The sequence below is a fragment of the Condylura cristata genome, unplaced genomic scaffold (assembly GCF_000260355.1).
Source record: "Condylura cristata isolate star-nosed mole 26May11 unplaced genomic scaffold, ConCri1.0 scaffold00010, whole genome shotgun sequence".
In the NCBI taxonomy this organism is placed as follows: Eukaryota; Metazoa; Chordata; class Mammalia; order Eulipotyphla; family Talpidae; genus Condylura; species Condylura cristata.
Genome location: NW_004567111.1, coordinates 23993645 through 24013527, shown reverse-complemented (window position 1 = coordinate 24013527; position 19883 = coordinate 23993645). Strand labels below are relative to the sequence as shown.

Below are 19883 nucleotides of genomic sequence, written 5' to 3'. Positions count from 1 at the left end.
TTTTTCATCACCCAGCGAAACATATTTCCATGGTTTACACTGACTCAGGAGAAGGTAATTTCTCATCTTTCCTAGTATCCACACAGTTCTCAGGATTCTCATTATGTGATGTGTATACTCAGGAAGTAATGCTATGTCTCCAGTGATTGAATAGGAAAGAAAACAGTAACTATAGACTGCATTTTCTCAGCATAATGTTAGGAGGAAACAAACATGTTTTCAGGGCAATAGAATTGCCTTGAATTCTAGAATGTCAAACAAGAAAGGATGCCTATTTTAAAGTTTATTAAAGAGAGAGACACTGAATAAAGCAAATTTTCTATCATTCATTGTAATTAAAATTTACATGTATCTATTAAGGACATTGTAACAATTCCAATTTATTCTTTAAACAATTACAAATATTTGGCATAAAATAATGTGCATATCCATGTAACAAGTTTGAAAAGTGAGGAATGAGAATCTAAAATTTGCCAGCTTCTAACAATGATCATTAATATTTCAACTGAAGGGATCATATATTTCTTTTACAAATTTCTAAGTAATTTTTTTAATGAGCAAAATTCTAAAGGACTTCAACATGCAGTGGATATATATATATACATATATGACATACAGCATAAGTAGCTTTCATGCTTACACTGAACTCAACATAAGGCAAAAGCCTATAATTGTACTTATTCTTTGGCTCAGTGTGTTCAAAAAGCAAAACAATGTGGCAAGGCTAATGAAAACAATCCTTTGTTTTAGCCAGTTTTGGATTGTTAATTCAGTTGCAATAAAATCCACTCATCCTCTCTGATGATATATGCAGCTTCAATTAGCAGGACAATTGTTTTCTGAATGTAAAAACAAACAAACAAAAAAAACACAAAAAACAAGCAAGAATCTGTTTCTCTATTTGTCCTTGTAGTTTAGGAAAATGAGGAAAAACCAGTTGTTTTAATAAAACATCCTTCTGCCTCCTCAAATGACCACCTCTGATTAGTAAAACAATAAACCAATCAGAATCTGTCAGATGAAATAGCAGGCCTTCTATTCTTAGGACAAATTCATGAATATTGCCACATATTATGAAACAAGTGAACAAATTGTAGTCAGGAAATTATCCATGCCATGAGTATCAGTCCCTCCTCTTAATTGCTACAGTAAAACAAGCCTTTGGTAACTCTGTTGTATGCTACAATGCAAAGCAAATTACCAGTAACCACTCCTGAACTAATACACGCCAGGTATTGTCCTCATAGCACTTTTAATTCTGTTTGCTCTTCTACCACGTTTGACATCAGTAGGTAAATCTGCAGAAATCCTTGTTCTTGAAGAGTTTTCATCTCAGGAAGTTTGTATTCTTGCCCTCTGATATAAAAATAACCATTCCAGATAAAATTTCTCCAAATAAAATAAGTCAAGGTTGCTTGATGACTACCACACAGGCACCTGCTCTCCCAATGTTTAGTGAAGCCATCTGTTGAAAGATGAAACAAAATTTGAGAAAAAAAATCTATTTGTGTATAGAGAACTACAGAAATTTTAAACTAAAACATCGTGAAAATCATAGATAAATGCACTTGTGGTTTTAGAGGTTTAATCAGAAGTAGTCTAGTAAAATATAAATAATGGAAACACCATTTAAAAAGAAGCAATAATTTGTATATTGATGATCTAAAGGTTAGATTTAGGAAATTTTTAATAAAAAGCAATAAACAATTTAATGATAGCTATGGAAAGAAAGCTACTATAAATATGTTCCAGCAGAGATATATTGTTAAGTTTGCAGGGACACATTTGTGGTGATATGTCATAATGATAGCAGCATGGAATAGTTATTGCACTTATTGAAATCATTTTGAATATATTTCCCCAGATATTATACTGAATCAATGTGTTATTCATTCATTCTAAACAGATACAAGCAATAAAGTAACTCCACTGTTTTCTCATAAATAGACCATAATTACAATTGCTATAAGACTTATTAAAAAATCCACCTTATGACAGTGAAATGAAAACTGAGATTTTTAATAATATTGAATATGAAATTGGCTGAAAATATACCGAAAACAGTATTTCAGAGAGTTTGTAATGAAAACTTATTCCATGGAGGTAAGTCAGGATTTTAATAATTTGAGCTTTTTGATATCTGTAACTTTTTTCTAAGAATAATATATGCACCTAAAAATATTGGGGTAGGCTGGAATTACAGGGTATTATTTCACACTGAAAAGAAGGTGAATAAAATGTAAGAAATAAAATAGAATCAAAGAACGTCATATCCCATATATTAGTTCGTTGAGTAAAGTGTGTGATCTAAATGTGAAAACTGCCACCGTTATGTAATACTTCTTTTAAATGTACTTACTCTACCAACCATCCTTTTGAGGAAAACAGAAGAAAAAAAAAAGGATCTTGTACTATGTTTTTTAATTTATTTTATTTAATATATTCTTTTTAAAAAGGTAAAGTAAAATCTATCATTTCTAGCTCATAGATTTTGCTTAAAATAAGAGAAAGAAAGGGCCATGGGACTATATTGGTAGCCTACTGTGTGCTAAGGATAATTTTTATATAGCATCCAATTTAAATTCATACTCTCTGCACATATATTTGGCTTCATGTAAGAGAGATGAGAATGAAGCGTCAAGATACAGTATTTAAGTCCCATAATATCAATGTATACAAACTGAAATGTATCCCACCCCAGAAGGCACACAGTCACAATGTCATTCTTTAGTTTCCAAAGATTTTTTTTTTTAAGATTTATTTATTTATTTATTTATTCATACAGAACTGGGATACAAGGCCAGAGATGTGGAGGGTGAGAGGATTCACCAGGGACAGAGTGGGGAGCAGAACAGGCAGATCGTGAGGTACACTGCTGAGGGGAGCAGCGGGCGGTCCGGAGAGGTCTGCCACGCCATGTGATCTCCTCCGGGGCAGGCGTGATCGAACTCATGTGGAAGTGGCTTAAGCTTCTTAGTGCTGTGCTTTAACCTGCTGCGCCACCAGGGAGGGCCAGTTTCCAAAGATTTTTAACTACTGTCTCACTTGAGAGCATCAAGGAAAAATTTACCATTTGTAATTTTTTCAATAGAAATGGAATATGTTTTGCATAAATATATTTTTTAAGTTCCCGGATATAATATCTGGCATTCATTCACTAGGGAGAAATACTCTGCATGTTTCTAGACAACTATAGAGTGAATAGCTTTATCTTTTATTTACATCTATTACTCTATATTGGTATATGACTTTGTAAAAATTAATCTCTGCATTATTTGCCCAAACAGTGTTATTCCTCCTATTTCCTATGTAACTCAAATAATATGCCACTTCCATAGTTGCTTAAGCTAGAAACTTTAGAGCACATGAATGACCCTTAGCTTTTCCTAACACAACTTAACATGTGAATAATCGTCAAGTCTCTAAAATATTTCCAATCACCTTAAATGAGCTCTTTCCTCTGGTCTTCAACTTAGTTCAAAGTACAATTTTGCCTTCAATGCATTAGCAAAACATCCTCCTGATGGGTTCTCTGAATTCAATCTTCCTTTCTCTTAACTATTTCACACTCTATCGAGTGCAATCATTTTATTATCTCCTTTTTAGTTGTATTATTTCCTTTCTCTGCTAAAATTCTTCATAAAGCACATATACATGTTGAGGTGGAAGCTTTTCTTCCATATATTAATTATATGTTTTTTTAAACAACTGGTAAATCAATACAATCTGATTAAAAAAAAAGAAAAAGGAAAATAACTAGATATATTTATAACTAAAGATATAACTTGCATTAAAAGTACCATTTTCCCCCAGGGTTATTTGCTGATCCCTGTGGTCTATAATTTAAATTTTTAATTAAGCATGAATTGCAGATACAAAAATACCCTTTATTAACTTCCTTTAGATTTTTAAAAAACATTTTATTTATTTATTTTTGTTTATGCATACAAGAACTGGGGTAGAGGCCATAGTTGCAATGGGAGGATTCCCAAGAGACAGGATGGATGACAGGTGGCTCTACTGTAATACGCTGCTGAGGGGAGCAGTAGGTGAGACAGGCAAGGTCTGCTGCACCATGTGGGCCAGCTCCCTGTCTGGAGATCAGTTTCATGCATCAGTGTACATGGATTGCTGTGCTCTAACACCACCAAAGAGGCCCCTCGCTTCAGTTTTACAATAAAGTCAAGATTTTAGAAAATCTTTCCAGGTTTTTAGAATATGATTTCTGGTTCTACATAATATACATCCTGTCTGTCTCTCCTAACTCATTGTCTATCACTTATTTCTTGACCAGTGAAATATGCCAGGCTTATTCTTGCAGCTTTTCATAAATTCTGTTACTAAAAACAAACCATTTCCCTTATTTTCATCTGATTGACTATTACTCAATTGTCAGGCCTCATTCTACATATGATTTCCTGAAGTAAGGTTTCTCCACTCAAGAAACTTATGTTCTCTTATAGTGTAAGGAATTCCTCTTACCACAGAATTTATCATGCTATATTAATAATTTACTGTATTACATATAAATGCAGTCTAAATATTTAAGAAAGTTTTCAGTTGCCCTTAGTCCAAATCTATCAATTGGTCGATCAATCAATCTATTCTGCTCTTCCTTCTTAGAATGGAATGTAAATGATTACACATAGAATTAATTAGATAAAGGCCACTGAGGAAGTATGTATCTCACCAGGTCTTTTGGAACTTACTCTCAATGTTGATTATGCGTAATCAGCTTAACCTACCACACAATACAGTAAAATTAGTTGCCAATATTCTCTATTTATTTAATAAACTTCCATACTTCCTACCCCATGCCAACACAATGCTTGTCTTTGAAATATGACCATAAATGGGGTGCTATATAATTCTTTCTTCTGCTGGTGGATGCATCATGGCAATAAACATGTGAAATTGTTATTTTGTCAGGCTGGGAAAATGGTTTTGTGTTTTTTTTTTTAATAAATATATAAATTTTTGCAATCAAATGCAAAAAATAAACCAAATGTTTTATGACAGATTTATTTAAAACACACACTACACATACATATAAGTAAACATGTGTTCTCTGTAAAATAAAGTGTGTAAGGCATTAGCCTGACAATGACTAATTTAGTCTCTTTGTTTACAACTCCATCTACTCTCTAACTCTATTTGTAGAGTTTTCCAAATACAGTTTTTGGTTATTTAAATGGTTTGCCATTCTAATAGTTAGTCTTTCAGAAGTACCAGTAACAAGCAGGATAACCAATTTATTCTTTCCATATATACTAAGTGTAGGGAAAGTAACAGGTTTTGCCCAGCGAATATGTACATCTTTAATCCTGTTGCCCGGAATCTTGGAAGTTTACAAAGGAATTTTATTGTAGGCTTGAGCATGATCCCTAATAAGTAATAAAAATGAAAATAATATGAAAAAGATATGGACACAAAAACTTAAATTACTTTAATAGCTTTTAAATTAATGATTATTATGATAAGAAAAAGTTGTTATAAAATATAAAACATTTTAAACACTTCTTTGCTCTTTGTAAGATATTATATGATCAAAAAGAATATAATGAAATGAAGATGGGAAAAATGGTCTTTAGGAGGCTTTTACCTATTATTACTACATATATTATTTTGATTTCAATTTTAGAGGACTGATAAACATAATGGCCCATTATTATAAATATGTAATGAAGGTATTTTATTACATCATTTATATGCCCATAAACTTTCTTTACTTAATGTTCATTTGTATAAGTGGCACGTTTAAATATATATACTATTGGACTAGTACATTTCCTCAGCAAATTAACAATTGATCTAGTGTACCCTTTGGAAACACAAGGGACTCAGAAAAGTAAGGAGTTAAAATATGTCCTCTAAATTTTTAGTGCAATAAAGTGAAAAGCAGTAATTCATGGCTGTTTTTATATTTGTTGCTTCTTGAATAAGGGATGCTTGCCTCATAATTATTGCAGAATATCACAAGAGTTAGTTCTTCAAATCTTTCACCTTCTTTCCTCCACTCTGTTCTTTCTCATTAGCTAGTTTCATCTATTTTCATTGGACACGAAAGAGTTTTTCCTTAAGAAGGATTTGTATTCATAATGTAGTTACCAAAGCCTGGCCGCTAGGGAATTGGTCTTGTATTTGTACTGTAGAGTCACCTAAATACTCTGCTTGAACATACACATACAATGAACTGGCATGATCACGACTTTATTTACTTTGGTCCCTCCCTGGTGGCACAACTAGCTAAACTGCAGCACTATGAATCTATTGGCAGCTACTGCTCCGGAATTTCGATCCCCAGCAGGGAGGTGACCAATATGGCATTGCAGACTTCTCCTGACCTGCTCACTGCTCCCCTCAGTAGCTTATTTCAGTATATCTGAATGTTGTGTCCCCCACTGTTGCTGGTGAATCCTCTCATCCACAACACCTATAGATTGTACCCTAGTTCTTGAATGCATGAATAAATAAATCTTTTTTTAAAAGACTTTATGTATTTTAAAAGGCAAGCATTTGTAAGAGAAATTTGCATCATTGTTCAAATTGTTCACAGAGTTTTTTTGTGGTGAGAAAGAGAGCCATACACTCACAACAGAATAAGAGGAGATGAGTTTATTATTTTACCTCAGCTAAACAAGGTTTTTGAATTTTACTGCACACATTGTTGGAACTATTTTATTATTATTATTACTTAGTTGTTTATATACTTGTTTATAAGTATCTTAATTTTAGGTTTCTGATAAAGGAGGAAATAATAGAAATGTGGACGAATTTTGAAAAGAGAAGTAAAGTAAGAAGAAATTGAATTATTGGCACACGTCTGAGAATGTATCATCTCCTTTCATTATAAGCAAGAATATAGTAGCTATAGAGCATAAGGTACTTTCCACTGTAATTGAATTGACCTGTCTTCATCTTTCCCCAAGTTATACCAACACCAGGCCATGCTTTAGCATGACACCAGGATCACGGCTGTTTTATTTTAAATGATCCTGCATCTCTAACTTCAATGTGTTTTCAAGGAATAACACCTCACTGCAGATCAGCCAATGATTACACTCCATCTTCCTAGCCAAAGCTGTTCAGAAGTGAGAAGTTTAATATAACAAGGTGCTAGAGGTCTTTGATTTTTCTTTTAATTGAGCATAATTATTTTGTTCTCTATTTATGGCTGTGAAGTTTACTATTATGCAGTTTCCACAATGGACCTAATAAACATAGTCAAGTAAAAACAGAAAGCAGAAGGTAGCCTTCCATTTTTTTACTCCAGCTATAGTTAAAACCAAATTCTAAAGTTACGTTTTATGAAACTACATATTCAACTTTTATTTTATTGGCTCAATTAATTAAGATTCTGTTCTTTTGATCTGATTTATAATAAAGTAAAAATCTCACTTAGGTATGGTAGCACTTTTTTTTTTTTTTTAGTAATAGTTTATTTTTACACATTTTCCCATCTCAGTTGCAATCCCCTTTGGTTTCCCATCACCAAATCACCCATGTGCCATCATAATAGTCCAGTGCATTTCCCTTCTCCCACTGTTTTTGATCCCATTCCCCACCCAACCCCACAATATGTCTCTGGTATATAACTTTTCATCATTATCATTATTTTCTCGCCTGTTCCATTATATTCCTGCTATGAGAGAAACCATCTAGTATTTTTCCATTACTTTCTGGCTTATTTCACTAAGCATGATCTTTTCCAGTTCCATCCATGTTGCTGCAAAAGACATGTGTTTCTTGTTTTTGGTTACAGTAGCACTTTTAACATACAATTTTATTCAAATAAGAATGCAAAAGAAAAGTATATAAAAACAAGTGATTTAATGAACTTCTTACAAAATGAACATTAATGGATTAAATGAAACAGTTTATGTAAAGACTAAATGGATTTAGATACACTGTGTATATATGTACATGTGTGTGCATGTACTCTACATAGAGTATATACCCCATATACATACACATGCACACCTGCATGCATATTACACTTCTCCAAAGAAAATAAATAAATCTCCTAAATTTAAAAAAAACTGTGCTGTTGCCAGTCTTACCTGTGTCCATTCATTAGTTTGTGGGTCATAGGATTCCATAGTGTTGAGGTATGTCTGCCCATCATAGCCTCCTACAGCATACAATCGGTCACCAAGGAGACAGACTCCAACAGCATCTCTTGGCATACTTAATGGAGCTACCATGGTCCATGTGTCTGTTTTGGGGTCATATCTAAAGTATAAGGGTAATAGAATACTACATGATTTGATCACATTCCAGCTTAATTAAATTAATGATACTCTTTAAAAAAATTAAGCTTTTGCTAGAAGTGCCATAAGTTCAGCATGTGTTTTAGAACTAACAGGCAGAACATCTGATTTCTAATATATAAGTAATTTTAAAAAATTCATCTAACTCTTACTTAGAAGAATGCAGTTATTTAATAAAAATTAATGTCATAATCTTTCCATGAGGTAGTCAGACATGCAAGTAAAATGTTCTGTAGTAAAAGAAAAGTATTTAAAACAGATTAAACCACACTCAATTTTCTGTAGTAAAGTAAAATCCTGTGAATATTAGGAATAATTATGTTTTGACTCATATTTTACTATACTAGTTTTCAAAATTGAGAAGAGGTGAAATGAATTGCTGACAGAGCTAGAAAAGCAAGGATATGTTAAACAGCTCTTTAACTCCTCGTGCGTATAGCTTTCTCCATGGAACTTTAAAAATTACTTAAGCTACTGTCAATCAACAGAATAGAGAACATATACAGGCATCCTATATTTTTGTTATACCTCATATTCAGAATAAATATTTTTTACAAAGAATGGATGGAGTCACTAATATAAGGACTATAAAGTAACTAGTAGCCCAATAAAGACAAACCTAAATACTAACTCTTGATGGCTGATACAGAATTGAAGCACCAAGTGATAGAGGGAATGGGGCAGGAGTAAAGACAAAGGGGAGAAAGCAGAAAGGCCTATGGGTATGGAATATGGGGGAGTTGGTTGGACTATAGTGGTTATACCTGATGCGGGCAGCCCACTACCACCTCACTTAAAAATAAATTAATTAATAAACAGCTAAATAAATATATAAATGAATATCTTAAAAAGTCCTTAAAACTACAATAAAATACAGTATAGTAAATAAATCTTTTAACAATTTAAAACTAAGAATAAACATTTTCTCTGCTAAGAGAAAGCTATACTGTATCTTTTTAAGCAGTCTCTACTTAAAAATGAAAGTGACAGCATTCTTCTCTATAGACCATCTTACACTTCAGCAATTCATGGATCTTTATCTTTCTTCTTCCTTCAAATAATGCTGCTATGTTAACATGATGTTGCCAGTATGCTAGCCAGAGTACCCATGGGCACCAGACCACTTCATCATTCCCAGTGCCAGCTGATCTTTTTAAAGATGTCTGCTGTTCATATAAGTCACTGAAGAAAAATTGAATCACATATATTAATTATTATAACTGTATTGTCTGTTTATTATTTTTACATTTACTGAAAAAGCAGGACCCCTATATAGCTGGGCTGACATGGAGTCTTTTCTATATGTGTCTATTAGAAACTAGAGTGCAATTTGATATCGATAACAAAGACATACATTATATCACTACAGAAAATAAATCAACACACAGTAGTTAGTCTTTTCTTGCTACATTCATCAGCTGGCCCCAAAAGACCTTAAGGAAAAGAAAAAGGTATATTAAAAAGTGCAAAAGCTCTAACATGTTAAGTTTAAAAATTCAAGTAATCACTGCTTTGCAGAAACTATAGTATCTCATACCTGTCAAAATATGAATTAATATATCAATATGCTGCAAAGTTATAAGATAAACATTCATAATTTAAAGTATTTCTCACTTTTTAAGGATATTACCATTCTTGCTTTATCTGTACACTAAAAAAGATATAATGAGAAATTGATAGAAATAAAAGAATAAAAATATCAATCTTACCTTATAAATTAATATTGGCAGTTTTGTTTAAAAATAAGTGAATAATTTATTCATCTCTGTATATATGATAATTATTATTACATTATTTCATGTTGTAACAGATATTTAAAAATAAAAACTTAAATCACATCTTCACACAAGTATATTAATTTTTTTTACTTTTTCTGATATGACAGAAGTATATTCTGCTAGATTTTGAACATAATTTTATATTTATTATAATTTGTATTCATTATATGTAACCCACTGTGCATTTTATACTTACTGCATTGGCTCCATTGTACCTTTATGTCTAAAACTGTGATACCTAGCTGGCAATAGTATTTAACATGACATAAGGATATAATTTTCAACTAATATATGAACAATTGTTTAGTATTTTTAGCCACATCAAATTTTTTTCTGTGTACTGAATATATGTCTAAAAATAGGTAACTGTGTACATGTAACAAATAATAGCAATTATATGTAAACAGAAGTAACAAATAAGAATGTCACTGTATAACTTTCCACTACGTAGAAAAATCAATCAATTTTTCTGTAAATCATATGTCTACCCACCCTTCTTTCATTGATTGATTGACCGATCCATCAATCCATCACCCAACCCATCCATGCTTTCATCCATCTATCTATCTATCTATCTATCTATCTATCTATCTATCTATCTATCTATCTATCTATCTATCTATCTATCTATCTATCATCTGTCTACCTACCTCTTTATCCACCTAACTATCTGTCTCTGTCTACCTACCTATCTACCTGCTTACCTGCCTGTCTGCCTATATCTATAGCTAGCTATATCTAGCTACTTACATATTTCTCTATTACCAGTAAATAATGTATCTCAAAATGTTTTTCCTTGTGAGAAATTATAGGCCTGTTTTTTATTTATTTATTTATTTTTTTTTAGTATGTGACTAATTGAATACAATATTTAGTTGAGGGCTTAATCTGAGTCAGGATTTGTATACCAAGTGGAAGAATATAGATGTAGAGAACATAGCATTAGTCATTATCAGTGATATAATCTTGTTTATTAGAAAAATCAGTGTAAAACTAATAGTTCAGTCATTGATATATTGATAATTGGTTAAACAGAAAAAAAAAACATTATGTTTTCAGGACAGATATTCATTAGCAAAAGATCCCTCTGGCTACTATAAAAAATGGAGGAAGCAAAGTAGATCTTATAAAGGTTAATTTAGGAGATTGTTATTAACTGAGATCCATCTACTACCAAGCCTTATTATTGATATTCATATTTGAGGGAGAAATAGTCCTGATCTGTGTTTAGTCATTGGTCATACTGATGTCTTTAAACATATTTTTATGATGTATTGCCTAGAATAGTTTTGTTTGTGACCTTAAAGTTCTAATTACTTATTTCCTTGTCTACTTCAATGCATTTTAAGTCTATATTTCACCATGAAAAATACATGCAAAATAGCGTTTACTGAATATTTATATGGATATATGTGTGTGTGCATGCGTATATGTGTGTTTGTATGTATAATCGTGCTTTATATAGTGGATTGTACATTCTGAACCTAAATTCTGCTAGAATGTATTGCATTTTTTTGTAGTAGATTTTGCTCACAAAGATTGTCACACTATAATGAGGTTGGGTGACACACTTAATTTTTACTGCTGCATCAATTATTGCTGCAAACTTTCTGTTCTCACTAAGTCCCTCCCTGTGTTCTTACCTCCTCTGATTTGAAGTGTCAATGTTCTTTATATTTAAAACAGCCTGATCATTAATAACTTTGATAAGTATTATACAATTGTACTTTAGTATCTCATTTTCTAACATATTGTATTTCATTGTCATCTAACAAAAGGGTTTTATCTATCATCTACCTATGCATCTCTTTCACACATCACATTGTATATACTATATCTGGCTGTCCCAGTGATTTGTTTACTTGATTATATACTATAAAAAACATTTGTTACATGCAAAAAATTACAGAAGTACAATTATTTCTTTACTGATTATTTTGCATGTGAAAAATCAACGAGAGAGTATGTATTAATAAAAAGTGTATAAATGCTCTTAATCTGACATGCCTGGTAAACGTGGATAAGAATCATGATTATGCTGTGTGCTTCTGCATTCCTTATACTGCTCATACCAACAACACTCAGATAACGTAAAATAGCTATGTTTATTTAAATTTTACTTTGTATCATAAATGTATTCCTATACTATATTATTTATGTCTGTTCACAAACATTACAATAGCTTATCTAGTAAAGTTAGAAGAGAGTATGTGCATGAAATATCATTCATTAGTAACATTTATATAAGATAGTCATGGGAAAAGTTGGATCCTCATCATATTAATTTTTTCACTATAACCCCCCCCCCAAAAAAAAAAAAGAAAATAGCAGAGGAAATGCAAAGGAACACAAAGGAGTTAGTAGCATTCTTATATAAATAATTGCATGGTTATATGTATGAAATTACATCTTTCTTTCTTTGGATACTGACCACCACCCTCAATGTACCATTTTAATATTAGATAGTCATGGGAAAAGTTCGATCCCCGTCTCAATAATTTTTTCACTATATCCCCCCCCCAAAAAAAAAAAAAGAAAATAGCAGAGGAAATGCAAAGGAACACAAAGGAGTTAGTAGCATTCTTATATAAATAATTGCATGGTTATATGTATGAAATTACATCTTTCTTTCTTTGGATACTGACCACCACCCTCAATGTACCATTTTAATATTACTTTCACTGGGTAAAAAAATGTTGATGTGGTATATAATGCCCTACATTTTTTATTTATGTAACTGTAAATCTTAGTCCATTTCACAGAGTAGCTACATCATTAAACATTTCTGTACTTTACATAAGCCACATAATTTTTTTAAGTCTGTTCACTAGGAGACTACTCTTTTTTCCAGTGATCATATTCTTCATAAAAATACATACTTATCTATAGAGCATCTTTCACTGAATATACTACTTAAAAGCATGAGTATAAAGGGGGCAGTTTCTTTACATTAAAATGAAAATTATGATGATCAGTGTGAAACACAAGTAAGTCGAATCTCCATGATACAAGTTGGGAGACTGCCTTCCTATGCACCACAGTTTTCTGTAACTGCTTTGCCATCAAAGTTTGAACAGAAGTGAATTATGTCACTTGCAGGTAAAATCTTTAATAAGTGAGCAATTTAATAAATATGCTGGCTTTTCCTTTCTGACATGCAAATTGCAGTACTACTGCAATACATATGTCCTTCTGGAGAGTAGTGTTAGTAAGTAATATGATGGAGTGTTCATGAATATATAGCATGAGAAATACCATAAAACTAAAAAACAAACAAACAAAAAAAAACAACTAAACTTTTGAAGTTATTTGTTAGAATAAAATTATTTATCCCAGTTGATACAATAATTAGCCTGTATTCTCTAGTATCACTTCCTCGTATATTAGCATGCATTCTTAATGAAAGGACACACCACCGTATGCTTCACCAACTTTCTACTACTTGCTACACAGAGGTTAGAAGATCTCAGTGATACATATCCATTAGAAAGAATTTTCTGTAAACATTCCAGGAGATATCTGGGTTGGCAAACAAATTCTGAAGCTAAAGCACCTTTCTTCATCAGCCTTTGTGCACTGGCCTATTTTAAGAAAAGCTAAAAAGAGGACTGATAGTTCTCCCTTTCTGTGGGAATATAGAAAATACAATTCTAATTGGACTATTTTGCATTAATAAATGTGTCACAAAGAAGGGTGCTGATAATTCACTTTGAGAAGTTGAAGGAACTAATATAACAGGTTGAATAAAACAAATAAAACATCCAATTAAAATATATTTATTAATGCAATAAATTATTTAAAACTATATTTTAAATTACATTTTATATTCACTAAGAAGAAAAGTAAGAATCTGGAAGGGAGGAAAGCAGGGAGGGAAAGAGGGGAAGGAGAGGGAAAGGAAAAATAAAACAAGAATGAATGAAAACATAAAAATACTATTAATCTGACATGTCAGTGAACTTGGATAAGAGTTATGATAATGCTGTGTGCTTATGTATCCCTTATGTGTGTGTGTGTGTGTGTGTGTGTGAGAGAGAGAGAAAGAGAACTGTTAAAGCAGCTCTAAGAATTGAATATCTTTCATCAGTATATTTTGCAGTTTCTTCCTGTGAAAGTGCCCTGGGATCTTACCTTTCTACATAATCCAGTAGCCTGGAACAGTGATTTGAAGCAGGGGCATCGTGACCTCCTACTGCATAGAGAAAACCATCGCACGTGGCCACTCCCACACCCCCTCTCCTCTTACACATGGGAGCGCACATGTTCCATTTATTCGTATGAGGATCGTAATATTCCATTGAACTCAGACAGGAACTTCCATCTCGACCGCCAACTGAATACAACCTGAAAACACAATTAGAAAACCATTATTTAGTATTTATATTCTGGATGGTAAATGCAGAAAAGTCAAAGTTTAAAAAACAACAACAACAACACGCTTTCAGTAACCACGTGACTCTTTAAAGTATCCAAATATATTACTTGACAGACATTTTGTTAAAAGTACGCTATAAAATATTAAACATGCCTGAAATTTCTGTCATTCCCGCATTACAGATGAAATTAAAACAGTGCTAATGCTCTTACCGATATTTTTTCTAAAATTTCAGTTGATTTCAAGTACTCCATGTATAAAGATATTGTGTTGCTGTATTATTTTAATAAATATAGAGGAATCTGTTAGCAAACATGGGAAAAGTGGTGTACCATGCTGGTCTGCTTGAATATTACTGAAACTTCACTCATTTTGTTACAATTATTTCATCAATGATACATACGTTAGGATTCAGGAAAATAATTACTTGTAGTATAAATGGCATTTAAATTATTAGAATGGCATTATTCCTGATAAAATAATTCTTGTCTATTTGATCACAATCATGAAGATTTCATCATTGTAAGATCTAGAGTTGCATTTATTTATTTACAATTTGTTCAACATTTACTTTTGAATTCCTAGAATATGCTTCACACTACCCAAAATGCTGTGGTGATATCCATGAACAAAAGGAGCCAAGATTCTTGCACTCTGTTCTACTGGGATAGAGGTAGGCATAACCGTACGCATAAACACCCACATTATATATAGTACTTTAGAAGTGCTTCATCAGTAAACCTAGAGGCATGGAAGAGAGATCAGACAAGTGCTAGGAGTGGAGGTTGTTGTTGCAATTTTAATGTTCCAGAAGATTCTTGCTAAAAGGTGATATTTGCAAAAAAAAAGTTTGAAGTAATTGGCAGTGGTTGAAAGTGAGTTTAGGAATATCTGGTGGGGAAAAATTTAAGGTGGACTGAGTAGGTGAGGATAAAATTCCCAGAGCAGCAGGGAAGAAGGTGGCTGGAGCAGAAAATGAGGACATGTGGCAGAGGAAATAAGACTTGGGGTGTGGGGCGGATCCTTACACAAGGGTTTGCGGATGCTTATCCTGAAAGAAATATGAAGCTGAAAGACAAATTTGAATAGATGAGTGATGTGATTTGCTCATGTGTTAATAAGACTAGATGTTGTGGAATTTTTGCTTTATGATGCTTCATATATTAGTAAATAGATTTAATTCTGTACTCTTGGTTTCTACATAAATGCACAGGAAGACATTATTACTTAGCATATAAAGTCATTCAAGTCTTAGATTTATAAATGTATGCTCTAATGTCCTTTAATAACTATAAAATATTATGCTTAAACTAATTTTGAATCCTGGAGACATTGTTTTAAAGCTGCTTATTTCTCTTCATGCCTGCCATGTTAAAATGTTTCTGATTACCCAAGTGTTCCCTTTGTGGATGTAATGCCTCTTTGCTTGATTACTCACAAGTTGTCTGCCAGGTCTCAATCTTGCAATATGTTGAAAATCACCAATAGGAGCATTTTAAAGGACAATTATTAGACAATTAAGCTTGCAAAAGCACCCAGAAGTGAAATAATTACTCACTCAAAAATTTTTATCACTCTAAACACTTCATGAAATCTGAACATTTATTTCTGTTTCATTTAGATTGAAGATCTAATTCAAATGAAGTGTAGCACAATCTTGAGAAATTATTAAAATTTAACTGTTTTTTTTTTTTTTTTTTTTTTTTTAAAGAGTTGTTATTGGGTAAACATCTTCACAGAAAGTACCTAGCACAGTCTGTGAAGATAGCTTATAGTTAGAAAGGCACCTTCACCCTTATTTTTATTGTTTTAAAAGAATTGACTGATTGCAAACTACTTTCTTCATTCATGCCACACTGACAAATTAAAATTATACTATTAATGTGTCTAATTAATGCTTATAAATATTGTATACAATAAATACCACAATTTTATTTTTGAGATTACTAAAGTATGCTAACATATTCAAATATATATTCAAATCTGTTTTAAGAGATGATTAAACATACTGCTTACATTTTACATGTCAAATATTGAGCCTACTAACATTTTATGTTATAAAAGAAGATGTTCCTGCAAGGATCACAACATGCAACATCCTTAACTTATTTAATGTAATTACATGTATTATAAACCACTATACAACCATTTCCTTCAATATAAACCCTACTTTAATAAATCCCTGAAATAAAAAGGTTTATATGAGAAAAAGTTTATCTCAAAAAATAGTACATCGCTTTGACAGATTCTTTTGTAAGATAAATATCTGGTATAAGGTAAAGTCTAAGCTTGATTATCAGTGGCTTCTTTCATTTCGTATATGTCCCTTGTAATGTCCTTATATAGTATGCATATTAATGATGAAATTGTTACAGTTTCAGAAATATAAATTGTTAACATGGGAGAAACTATTTGAAAAGTGTATATATACTGAATTTCCCCTCTGGAATAGTCTTAAAAAAGAAATGGAAAAATGTAAATTGTGTAAGAGACAATAGTGTACGTTTGGACTGCTATATGCACCCATTATCAAATCCAGTAGATGTATTTGAATACTTAAAAAGTTCTTGAAAATAATGCACTTGAAAATTTTGTTAGCAATCAACATTATAACCTACTTATTTTGAAATACAAATTTTCTGTGACTGAGAATAAAAAGGATAAGTAACAACAATACTTATTTTTACATTTAGTGTTCACATTATAAAAGTAGCAGAGAGATAGAAACAATGCACTCTAAAAAGTGAGAATAAACAAGGAACACACAAAACTTAGGGGCGATTATGAAAAGGTATAATCTCAGCTCTATCCTCATAACTTCTTTAATCAGTTCAGACTAACTCCCTTTGTCTTACTACCATGGCGAAAGTAGCTGTTGAGACTCTCAAGGGCAGAAAAGAATCTAGAATCTAGTGCTATAAGTATATGCATGACAGCACAGGAAGTGACAGCTGACAATTTCATATCACGAAAGGAAATGTGACTTTTTTTTTTTTTTTAGAGTTGGAAGATGAGTAGAAATTGTTAAGAAGGAAAAATATCAGGAAAGAACTACATAGTAGGTAGGCATTATGTGTAAAGACAAGGCACATGAATGGTCATAGTAGATAATAAATAAAAGGTGGCAAGTATATCATAATGTTGGGATAGGTGGGGATAAAGAAGGGGAGAGATGAAACTGGTGGGATGAAAACAGACTAAAATGAAGGGTTTATATGTCATTCTGTGGAGTTGTGATTTCATCGTGAGGCAATGAGAAAAAGAAAAATACCATTCTTAGAAATCAACAGGTTCATATTCAGTTACTATGAAATATCCTTTGTATTCCAAAATACAAAGTGGGGTCAGAAATAACCCTGCGCAAAGTAATGTCTGGAATTCTGGTGAGATGGCCAAGACCTGAGTTTTCTTTACTACTTTACTTTCTCCCTTTTTAAATTTTATTTTATTTGTTTATGCCTACAGGAACTGGGATACAGGCCAGGGGTGCACGATGGGGTGAGAGGGTGAGAGGATTCACCATAGACACAGTGGGGAATGTTACAGGCAGATGTACTAAAATACACTGCTGAAGGAAGTAGCAGGTGAGACAGGAAAGTTCTGTCATGACATGTGGATGAGCTCCCTGGCCAGGGATCAAACTCATGCAGCTATGGCTGCCAGTGTCTTCAGAGTGCTGAGACTTAATTCCTTGCACCACCAGGTAGATCTCCCTTACTGCTTTCTTAACCTTTTTTTTTTTTTTTCTTTTATCATCATAAAGATGCATCTTAGCTATTCTGTAGCAACCACATTCTACTGTTTTGAGATCCAGCTACCAAGACTGTCCAAGTTAGTACCTGACATTTAACATTCAAGCACACACAAAATAGCAATGAAAGAAAGACTTTATTAATTAGGGTATAAGTTCAAATGTGTGCCAAAGCGATATTTTGTAGGTATTGAGACCAATGTCATGTACCAATTTGACCCATATTATCTACTATATGAGCCCTTGTCAAGAACTTTGAAGAATCTAAAATGTTATTGTTGCATGAAAGCTAACAAACTGGCATTATCACAGGTTCATAGTTGCTGTAAGAAGTCACAAATTCCTGGGCCAGATAGAACTCACAAAGCAATAACATGAGCTTCATGTTCACATTGGTTATTTTTATTCCTTCAAACCCCAGCAAGGAGGAAGGGAGACTCCAGTGAGTACTTGTAAACATGTACTTTTCTCACATCTGAAGAACCTTGAGTCTAGAAACTACTCACTTGAGAGGACATTGAGCAAAACCTGTGCTCTGAAATGAGACACTTTATTACTCTAATGAAGGATCAGATCTCCTCTCCCTTTAAGAATCCACCCTTTAAGTTGTGTGCTGTTCCCGTCCCACTGATCCAAGCATAATCACAAAGCAACACCTAACTAATAAGATGCTAGAAAAGTTTAGCAAATTTTTTTAACAAACAATTGATATTGTATTATCATAGAAAATTAAAATTAAGAAAAAGTTTCTATCTGGGATCAGTCTTCCACAATGTATGCCAAAGGGGCATGTTGATTGTTTCCAATTAAAAAGTCACTGAATGAACGATACCACTTTCTCCTAAAAATAGGAATGGATTTTTTCCTGACCCTCCTTTTCTCTGCTCCCCCTAAAGTAGGAATAAATCTTTATCTCCCTGCACAGAGATGTAGACACCCTTAGTACTAGAGAAAGGAACAGACAGAAGTTGTATAAATTAGTTCTGCTCAGTGAAATGCTTTCAAGATCCTGCTAGTATTGACCGTGCAACATGGAATTTAGCACACATGGACAACTTGTGTTGTGTCAGGGGCTTGCTCTAGATTAAAGGGCAATTTAGATGAGGCTGGGAAAAAGGGGTGAGAGTATGAAAAATAAAGAGATGTTCAGGAAATATGTCTGAATCAAAGGTGACAAGAAGCAGGTGTTGAGTGAAAATGAGAAGGAAAAGAGTTCTAAATCATAAAACCATCACACTCCAGACTGAGGAGTCTGCCAGTGGTTATGATCACAGAGCTAAAATCAGTTGTCGCCTAATGCTACGTGTTCTAATTCAGAGATGTGCTTTATCAGGAAATACTTTCGAATACATTAGAATACATCAGAGCTAGTCTACTATTGTGATGGGATCCCTGTAATTTTATTGTTTCCTTGAACAATCAGCCAAAGTGATCTTTACAAAATTGAAATGCAGCCATGTCCCCTTTGAGACTTTCACAATCTCATTACGTTAGCCAAGCTCCTTTATGACCTGAGGCCTGCCTTCCTAGCTAGTCTTTATTGCTGCTCTTTCTTATTAAGTTCTAGTCAAACTTAAAGTTCCCTCTTTTTGTTTGTATCTCACATTCAAAGACTTGACTCCATTTACTGTTTCTCATTACAAAACCTTCTCAATTTTTGGAAATCTTATATATCAATCAGTAACCAGATTAGAAAGATTAGAAATATA

At 32.7% G+C, this 19883-nt stretch overlaps 1 protein-coding gene across 1 annotated transcript in view; it reads right to left on the bottom strand.

The window, feature by feature from the left end:
• Positions 1–1405: 1405 nt before the first annotated feature.
• KLHL1 (kelch-like family member 1) overlaps positions 1406–19883 on the bottom strand; it is a 215918-nt gene continuing 197440 nt past the window's right edge. Inside the window, exons 8-10 of the mRNA XM_004680304.1 lie at positions 14180–14392; positions 8061–8232; positions 1406–1465 (exon numbers count right to left, since the gene is read on the bottom strand). Of these exons, the coding sequence (XP_004680361.1) occupies positions 1406–1465; positions 8061–8232; positions 14180–14392 (445 nt within the window). The remainder of the gene's footprint in view (positions 1466–8060; positions 8233–14179; positions 14393–19883) is intronic.